A 9909-nucleotide genomic window follows, 5' to 3' on the forward strand; every position below is an offset into this window, starting at 1 on the left:
AAAATGCGTTTCAAAAAGAGTTATAAATTAATTTGCATTTCCATGAAGGAAATAAGTATTTGATCCCTTCGAAAAACGTGCTTTAGTACTTGGTGGCAAAACCTTTGTTGGCAATCACAGAGGTCAGCCGTTTCTTGTAGTTGGCCACAAGGTTTGCACACATCTCAGGGGGGATTTTGGCCCACTCCTCTTTGCAGATCCTCTCCAATGTTTGGCAACTCGAACCTTCAGCTCCCTCCACAGATTTTCTATGGGATTAAGGTCTGGAGACTGACTAGGCCACTCCATGACCTCCCCTTATACTTCAGTGCCTTGTACGAACACAGATGAGCAGTCATCTTCACTTCACTCCAATACACAATGATTATTATAAAATACTTCTGATTGAAACCTTTGAAAAAACAAATAGAAACTGATCCCATAAAATGTAAAATCCTTCAGATAAAATGAGCACAGTGTACATTTAGTGTAACTGATTTTTGACAACCCAATGTAAATACAAAAATTTACACGCTGATGCTTCGCCTGAGGCAGTGTCGTGTCATCAACTCTCTGTGCAAACTTGTGCAGCTACTCCTATCTCTGCAGTTGGTCATTGGCGTGGGGTTGACAGGATTAGCCCCAGGTACAGAAATAGATGAAGCACTGATGGTGGAGTGCTGACTGCTGCACCACTGATCTGTCACTGAACTCCCACACACCCAGATGGAATCTTTGTTTTTGCTGGAATATTCATACAGATTCTTCCTGAAAGCACTCTTTGTGTTTTGTTCCTTCTTAAAAAGGATTATGTAGCACTTTGGGAAGAAATGACAGCTGAGGATGCCATAGTTGGAGATGAGAATGACGACCATCTCCACTGCTGGCAAGTACACTCCTGAAGTGGTGACATAAACAGGAATAAAGAGCAGCCAGGAGATCAGGTAGAGCAGCATACTGAAGGTAATGAACTTTGCCTCGTTATACTGCTGTGGCAGTTTGCGTCCTTTGAAGGCACAGATGAAACACACAAAAGCCAGGAGAGCTATGTAGCCTAACATCACCCCAAAGGCCAAGTATGAGCCCTCATGACAGTCCTCCAGCAGAGTGGTTGGGTTCCTAATGATGTAATTAAATGGGCTTTTATGGACCAGCCAGCAGATACAGGTAGCTACCTGTAAGGCCACACAGATGCTAACAATGACATAAGGCTGGTAGAGCCTCCGCAGGACTTCCTGCAGCTCAGGATTGAACTGGAAGGCCAGCAGGATCTGCAGTGTCTTGACCAAGATGCAGGAGACGCACAAAGTAAAGCTGATGCCAAAAAGTACCTGCCGAGCCTTACATTGCAAACTGTTGGGCTGGCCTACAAACAGCATGGCACTGATGTAACTCATGACCAGAGAGAACAGGATCACCTGGTTCAGTGGCCCTCCAGCAGCCTTCACAATGGGTGTGCCACGCTGATGTAGAAACAGACCTGATACCAGCAGAGCCATTAGGATGCCCAGGGCACAAAACGTCAGGAGCACCACAGCAAAACCATCTTTCCATGCAAAGAATAGCGTTTTTTTGGGTATGCAGCTGGAGCTGCCCTCAGGAGACCACTCTACGTTTGTGTCACACGCCAGACAACGGTCCATATCTGCATAGTAAAAACAGTCACAAGTTTCAGGTTACATGTGAGAGTTACCAACTGAAAAATAACATTAGTAGCTAAAAAAGTCTCACCCTTAGTTGTATAATTTTTTTAATTCCCTTGTAATGTGCCTTGAGATGACTTTTATTGTGAGTTGGGGCTATATAATTAAACTGTAATTGAGTTGAATTGAATTGAATATCTAGTGCACTAAGATTAATTTTTTTTATCTGGTAAAAGTATCTTAATATTCCTTCCTTAATATTTAGTAAATATTAGCAAATCTTGAGTTTGATGCTGCAATACACTTATTACATACACAATAGCATGAGAATTGAGGATGTAATGCAATTTTGCATGTGGAATATTTGCCCATTTTAGTTGCGTAAAAAAATTCAGCTGCTCAACAGTTAGTGGTTGTTATTTTCTCATTGACCTTTTCATGATGCATCATTCATGTCCATGACATTCTGCACCCCTATACTCATACAGATGCTGGCTTTTAGTCTTCGATGGTCTGATTGGTTGTTTTTTTTCATAGTCACAAAAAAACTAAAGTTCATTTTTCCTGAAAACTATCTGAAATGTGGACTCACCGTTCACAGTATTATGAACTACAGATGGTGAAAACTGAAATTCTTTGCAGTCTTTGATTAGAGTGCCAATTCTTTCAAAAAGTTTGCCTATAAAATACTATATTGATCCCCTTGGGGAAATTGGTGTTAGACAGCTGCCAGACATTGTAGTATTGGTGCTACTAAGGGGTTTTGGTGTCTTGTCCGAGGAGACACAAGGATACTTCAGCAAGTAGCCAGGAGAAACCAGGAATTGAACCACTCAGACTGCTCTACCACCTGAGCTCCTGCTGCCCAAGTAGTGAGTGATAAATGGTGAATGATGAACAAACTTTGCTTGCAAAGACTGAGCCTTTGGTGGCTGTTCCCCAATCAAGAGTTAGTTTCAGAATAATCCAGAACAGTATTACTTAATTTTTTAAACTGCTATTATTTTTTATTTATTTTTAACTTCTTTGTCTTATTTTGCCTCTGTCTAAACATTTTTAACATTTTGTGCTTTTTTAATATTTTCTTTTTATGTAAATTTGAATCAAATTTTTTAAGCAGTGTTATTGCATTCACAAAGCTCCTGCATGGCTAAAGAAAAGATCCTCGCCAGTGATGCACCAATATCACTTGTAGTCTGATGTAATTTAAGATTAATGAAAGTGGCAAAAGTGGGAAAATGAAGTAGTTAAACCACCTTTGAAGTATATAAGCCATGAATGTTGGTCATTGCGCATGCAGAAAATATCCAGTAAATCCAGTGTGTATACCGGGAAGTGTCTTGCCTTTCTTATTAGAGTAGTAGTTCTCAGTACAGTTGATGCACTCATAACAACATGTGTGTTGACCCTCAACTGTTTTCTTGAACTCTCCAGGAACACAGCTGTTGGAGCATTTTGAGAAGATGTTCTAAGCAAAGCAGAGAGACGTCATGAGTGTCATTATTCAATACTCTAGTTCATTGTTTCTCTTATTTTTCTTAAATGAAATGTGTTTTCTGCATTATACACAACTCATCCTAGATGTGTGCTTTATTTGAGCTGAAATCCTATTTGCTCTTAATTATTTTTTTTGTCAAATCAGATATAATAGTGCATATGTTTTCAGTAAACACACTCTACAGTATGTGTGTTTATCAAAATTAATTTAAGAGCAGTAGAACGAGATTTTACCTTCACGTCTAAGAACTGTTGGGTGGTGCTGTAATTAGTGTAAGTGAAGTTATTGATGTCTATGTGAAATTCAGCCACAATATCTTGGACATAAATCTTTGTGTCTCCATCAGACCTCCACATTGTCACATCGTAGCCTAGGTTGATGTCTCCGTTTCTGTCAAATGCATAGCTCTTGTTTCTAAGTATAAAGTCTTTGATCCAAAGAGCTTTCAGCACCTACAGAACAGAAAGACAATTAATTTGTGTTTGTTGTACACTAAAGACATTTGGGAAAGATCATAAAATGGACATGAGACTGAAGAGTATCAGCTATTTTCTGCTATTCCCACTGAACAACATAGGACATACCACCTTTTGTGTCACATGACCTAAATTGTAAGTATGCAAAGGAACTGGAACAGTAAATACAAATTCAAATTTGGTCGTAAATTTCTTGTTTGAAATATATGCAGCCAACCTGTAACTTGCTGACGTCACCTAACTGTTTTCTTCTTTTGATTTGCTTTCCACTCTTGTACTGCAGCCTCCTTCAATTGTTGTTTTTTTCTGTGGGGGGTCTCCCTTTAGTTTCCTCTTCCTCTGCTGGGTTAAGAAAATATTTTGGATAATTGCCTTGCTGCATCAGGTAGCTCCTCCTGATTTTTTTACATGTAGCAAGTGATTGGTGATTAGATTGCTTTTATGACATTTTTTACATGAGTCAAAATGTTTCTGTACACCTCTGAATTCATTCTGCTGCTATAATCATGAATTATATAATATCATCAGTTGTCATAGAGTAGTCATTTAGAATTATTAATTGTTTGGACAATCTCTCACGATATCTTTGACAAGTAACAAGAAACGCCTGTCAGTCACAATTTGGGTCATCTGATACAAAAGGTACTATGTTCAGTGTTATTTAATCTATCTATCTATCTATCTATCTATCTATCTATCTATCTATCTATCTATCTATCTATCTATCTATCTATCTATCTATCTATTTATACATATATATACATATCTATATATCTATATCTATCTATCTATATATCTCTCTCTCTATATATCTCTATATATATCTATATCTATATCTATATCTATATCTATATATAGATATATAGATATATAGATATAGATAGATATATATATGTATATAGTACGTTGCAGCTTGCTGTGTGGGGTTATATAGCTAGCTCCCTGTAGGCTAGCTAAACCAAAATACAGTACAACAGCACACACATGCACACACACATACACACATAGGTGTGAATACCTCCCAGGGTTGCACTGTGCCTGGTTTTTTGCAGTCTCTGCTCTGGCAGATTGATGCCACAGCCTTAGCAAGGGCACTCACAGCCATCTCAACGCCCAAAATTGTGTTGGGTTGGGTGTATTCTTTGAGGGTCTTCACAGCTTTATAGACCAGCTCAGTGTCCCCAGAGCTTTTAATTGATTTGAGCTGCACATAGAGCTCCTGCAGGAACGGGTTATGGCCTTCATAGTCTTGCCAAGCTGCCTCCAATTTGCTCAGGTATTCATTGAACGATGACAGGTCTCCACTTTTGAAAGTGAAGCCCATAACATGTCCTATATCGTTTAGAGTTAAGTTTCCTTTCACAGATCTTGATGAGGACCAGCTGTCACTGGCCACCCAGACTCTTCTCATTGATTTCATGTCCTGTCCTGCATTCAGTATCTGATTTTTAAGCTCTTGGTAAAGGTACTTCATGTGAGTCGGTTTGGCAAATGACACAATGACCTGTGCCTTGGGATTCTGTAAGATGATTTTGGCAGTCTGAGTGATAGCAGAGTCAACATCCTGACTGCTTACAGACTGAGGTAGGATTGATCGGAAGGCCACACAGATTCCCTTTTCAGAAGCCTGGGACATAAAGTTGTCAAGAGCTGATTTGCCATAGTCTCCATCTGTGGTAATTATTCCCACCCAGTTCCAGCCATAGGTGCTAAGCAGACTAACCATAGCAGCTGTCTGATACTTGTCATTAGGAATGGTCCTCATGAAAGAAGGGAAGCGGCTCTTATCACTCAGAATGGCAGCGGTGGATGAATAACTGATCTGGAAAAAAGATAAACAGTAATGTTTTTTTGGAGAAAGGCCAAGAACATAAACATCTTGGATCTGTGTGGACCTGGGCACATGTTGCTATATCCCTGGTGTGAGTCCAGCATGTATTGCTCACTCCTGCACCCTCATTGTCACGGACATACACTACCAATCAAAAGTTTGGACACACCTTCTCCTTCAGTGTCGGTGAAAATTCTCAGTCGTCCAGGTAAAATTATCTGGAAGTTGAGTCATGGCAACTGGACTTCCTTTTGTTGGGATGAAACGTTTCGCTACTCATCCAAGTAGCTTCTTCTGTCTGAAGACAGTGGTTTGTCTTTTTTAGTTTGTCTGTTTTTCAATATTTTACATTAACATTGAAGACAATTAAATTATTAGACAACAAATATGAAATCATGTAGTCAACACAAAAGTGCTAAAAACTGAAATAGAACACGATATGTTCTATATATTTGATTCATCAAAGTAGCCTTCTTTTGCTTTGATGACAGCTTTCTACACTATCATTCTCTCAGTCAACCCTCCGGAGGTAGTCACCTGTAGTGTGTGCTTCCTAGTTTGAATGTCTTCAGGATCAATGTAAAATGTACAAAAATAATAAAGAAAGAAAAATAAAGAAAAAACACTGAAGGAGAAGGTGCTTTGACTTTGTCTTTTAACTGGTAGTGTAAAAATATGCAATTTATGTACAACCCAGTTTTTCCAAGTCTCAGCTTGAGAATTATCAGAGTGATTAATCGTACATCTACTATAAATCATCTAGTCCCATCTCTGCTGAGGTTTTGATTTTCAGCAACTTATAAACTCAGTACAACTATTTGTAATGTTACAGTGTCAAACTGTGTTGTGTGGTATTTTTTATGGTATAAAACTGTCTGGAAGTTATCTGGAAGTTCAGTCATGGCAACTGGACTCCTTGTTAGTCCAGGAAGTCCAGTTCAATATTCATCAAAGTAGCTTCTACAGTCTTAGAAGCTACTTGGATGAGTAGTGAAACGTTTCTAAATAAGAAGAAGGAAGTCCAGTTGCCATGACTCAACTGGTGGACTAACAAAAAAGAGCAGACAAACCCATTCACAGATGTATGGGGAACCGTTTCAAACAGTACACATCAGGATTGATCATGTCAGGTTTGTCATGAAATACCAATCTGGGGGTGTCCAGGTAGGTTAGGTAGCGTAGGGGTAGGGTTAGGTACAGTTAATGGCTAAGGGACATGCCACACAACTGTAGTGGGTTTGAGTCTGGCTCAGGACAATTGCTGCATGTCGCACCCTATTCCTGTTCATCAGTGTGGCATTAACTTGAAATAGCTCTAGCCTATGTTATCAAATGACAACAATCAAGTGCTGCTGCAAACCTGTTCTGCTGCTTTGTTCTGTTTAACAGTCAATTCTGTATCCATCAGTGTTGTCACAGAAGCTGGATTCCTACATTCCCCATGACTGAGTCAAGAGTATTTTCCCGTTTCTCACAACTTACTTGAGGAATCATCTTAAGAGTCAGCTGCCTGGCAATGGCAATTGATATTTCAGAGATGGAGGAACCTACAACAGCCATGACTGGCTGGGAACAGGTGGTGGTGTTGCTTCCTGTGTGACAATTGGCCTGCTCGATGATGTCTTCTGTGGCTCTCATAGCTGTGTTGACATCAGAGCAGGAGTCCAGAATCTTGTAGCCCAGAGTGATGTTAACATCAGTCAGCAGAGGGGATTTGTTCATGACCTCTATAGCATTAATCATAGCCAGAGCCCTGACCAGGCCTACTACGTCAAACCTGTGGCAACAGTGCATGCATGATAAAAATAGGTATGAGACACACATCGGAGGTAGGAACTATTTCAAATGTAATAGTTTTTTTTATAATCATCAATAACTAATAATGTTCAATTCAAGACTGAAAACTGTTTCAACCACAGTTTTCTTCTAGTGGTATCTAACATTATAGTGTAACTAGTCTCATTTACAGAAAAACATTTTTTGTGGATGTGGTGGGATGTAACAGTAAAGTACATTAACTAACAGCTTTAACTTCAGTAGGTATGCTGCTTTATAGACTTTGTCTTTCAATTTCTTATTTCAGAGCAAAACATTTCACTTTCTATCCCACTACATTTATCTGACAATAATAGTCACTACTTACTATGTAGAATGTGATTTTACACATGAAGACTAAGTAAAAGAAACTCTTAGATTAAACTGTCCAACTGTTGGAGAAATGTGCATATCATGTGCAAACTTTCTCTTTCCTCGTTTCCCATTGAAGTTGATCTGGCCAAGGTCAGTACCAGACCTCATCCATAACTGTGGTTGTGCTGTATGCTACTTTGCATGTCCTCACTTACTGCAGCTCCATCTGTCAGTAGTTTAATCAGAAGGAGCATGTGCTCTGGCTAAAGAAAGCCCTTTCACCTGCCCCTAGGGGGTGACATTTCTAAGGAGCTGTTCTGTTTCATCACCCATCCTCTGGGAATTGGTTGCTCAAACTTTTCCCTACAAAGCAATACTGATAGTTTCTGCACTGAAGGGCAGAAGGCATCAGCTAGAGGGGACTGGGCAGACTTTTCTGGTATAGATGGACCATCATAGCTGATAACTGGTTTTATATTAGTACAGTCAAATAAATATTGGCAGACCAGCTGTGGACTTACCCTCTTTCATTTCCCCCTGTTGTGTTGTCCTGGCTCCAATAATGTTAGACCAGATGCCTGGGCTTGTCAGTTTGACACTAAGGATTTGCCCAGCTAACACCTTACTGACTTTCTGCATAGTTGTAAGAGCATAGAGAACAAAGCAAACTAAACTCTAAGTAGGATCCTGATGGTTGCCTGCTCTTTTCAGTCTTACCCTACTTTCAGGTCAGCATCACCCAAGAAAGCTGACATCTCAGGTTATCAATGTGTGCCCAGAATAAATAGAGTTGTTAATCAGACTTCATCTGGTTTTCTCTAACCCCTGCCTGTACCTCACCATAGTAGCTTGTAGCTGACTTGTAGCATGTCCATCAAAAGACAAGACCACCATCCTTATAGTTATTAAATCTGCACACTTAATTCGACCTCTCACACTCCTCGCAAATGTTTTCCAACTTTAGTGTCCATCTGCTCAGTGCTACTCTAACCTAGAAGGGAGGCAAGTCTCATTCCAGACTCTCATCCATTGTTAGATTTTGGTTAAAGGTCTGTTCACATCACTGTGATTCATCGCCCTGCTGCCTACTTCCACCATCTACAGTAAATCTTGAGTTTTATCACACCTTCCACATACCAAAGGTTATTTACATAATGCCTTCTACCTTTTACTATTTACAGTCAATCTAAATAAATACACCTTTATCATTCAATAGTGTGAATGATCTCACCTGATACAAGATGGTTTTTGGGGAGCGAAGGAATTGTTCTTTTTGTCTACGTCTTCATGAACAGAAAAGACTCCTACGATGATGATATCTCCTGGGGCTGTAGCTCTCAGCACTCTAGTTTCCTGTTCAACAGCTTCTTCTGTTTTCAGAATATTAATGAAAAGTGGGATGTAAAGATAAATGATCAGAGAAACCCAGGCCATACTGCTGTTCTCTCTGGCAATTGTACTTTGTTTCATAAATTGTCTTTCGCTCTATCTCCTATCTCACTGGTCTCTGTGTGGTCTTTCACCTTTGGCGGAGTGATACTCTTTTTTTCCTTCTTAGCATCGTAGCAAGCCTAAAAAAAAAAACTCTCTCACGCTTCCTCCTTCATACTTGACTATTCTCATATTCTCCCCTGCAGCCCTGCCCACTTGTTCATTAGTGACAGCAGGGTGAGTCAGTATTGTGCAGTTGCAGCTTTTGTCTTCAAACTATTTTGTTTTTGCCATACAGGTGTACAGAAAATCAGTAAATGTTCACTAAAGAAAGACAAAAAGAGTTAGGCGTTTTTAAACAATAAATCAAAATTAGTTTTCCAGACAAGGTGGTTAATCAGTAAATAATTTGAGCACTAGGAAATAGAAAGTGACTAGTAACTGTTAGAACAAGAACAGCTGACAGTTTGTAATAGAATGCCTTCTGTCATGTGAACTGTGTGGTGAAAGGCAAGGTGAAGCAGAAACATATTACCGTCAAGTCGATAACCAAAGCTAACTCTGAGGATTTGACATCTGGTGACTCCTGGTGATACATGGTCCTACTCTCTATCCTAGATCTGTCTAAAGAGAATTTTGATATAAACCAGTTGGACAAGATCGAGATAAGACAAGATCTTATCAATAGAACTGTAGAAACCAAACACAACGTTTCGTGGCCCTAGCCTATCTTCTGAACTTTTCTTATGATGTATGCTAATACACAAAGGACACAAGCTGAGTCTGGTGTTAGTGTAACAGTTGCAACTGTTGTTGATTCTCATTTGTCATGTAACCTTTTCCATTGTCCCCCACCTGAATTATTTAAAGTAAATCAGTAAAGTAATTTATTCTTTATTCTAGTCTAACAATTCATGCTGG

The 9909-nt window shown here is 39.4% G+C and overlaps 1 protein-coding gene across 1 annotated transcript; it reads right to left on the reverse strand.

Annotated features, from left to right (window-relative positions):
- Positions 1–304: 304 nt before the first annotated feature.
- Positions 305–8908, reverse strand: gprc6a (G protein-coupled receptor, class C, group 6, member A). Its single transcript, XM_026372551.1, has 6 exons — positions 8789–8908; positions 6910–7204; positions 4615–5418; positions 3360–3572; positions 2967–3090; positions 305–1624 (listed from the first exon to the last, which is right to left on the reverse strand). Exons 2-6 carry the CDS (start codon positions 7168–7170, stop codon positions 507–509), a joined length of 2520 nt encoding a protein of 839 aa, XP_026228336.1. The 5' UTR covers positions 7171–7204; positions 8789–8908; the 3' UTR covers positions 305–506.
- Between the last annotated feature and the right edge of the window lie 1001 nt (positions 8909–9909).

The sequence above is a fragment of the Anabas testudineus genome, chromosome 16, assembly GCF_900324465.2.
Source record: "Anabas testudineus chromosome 16, fAnaTes1.2, whole genome shotgun sequence".
In the NCBI taxonomy this organism is placed as follows: domain Eukaryota; kingdom Metazoa; phylum Chordata; class Actinopteri; order Anabantiformes; family Anabantidae; genus Anabas; species Anabas testudineus.

Bases quoted from the DNA above. Each gene is read 5' to 3' on its own strand.
- gprc6a (XM_026372551.1), bottom strand. From the start codon at position 7,170: ATGATTAATGCTATAGAGGTCATGAACAAATCCCCTCTGCTGACTGAT. The intron at 3,573-4,614 runs GTATTCACACCT...TCTGTTCTGTAG, and splicing joins GCACAGTGCAACCCTGGGAG to GTGCTGAAAGCTCTTTGGAT. The intron at 1,625-2,966 runs GCAAGACACTTC...TTTACTATGCAG, and splicing joins CTACTACTCTAATAAGAAAG to ATATGGACCGTTGTCTGGCG.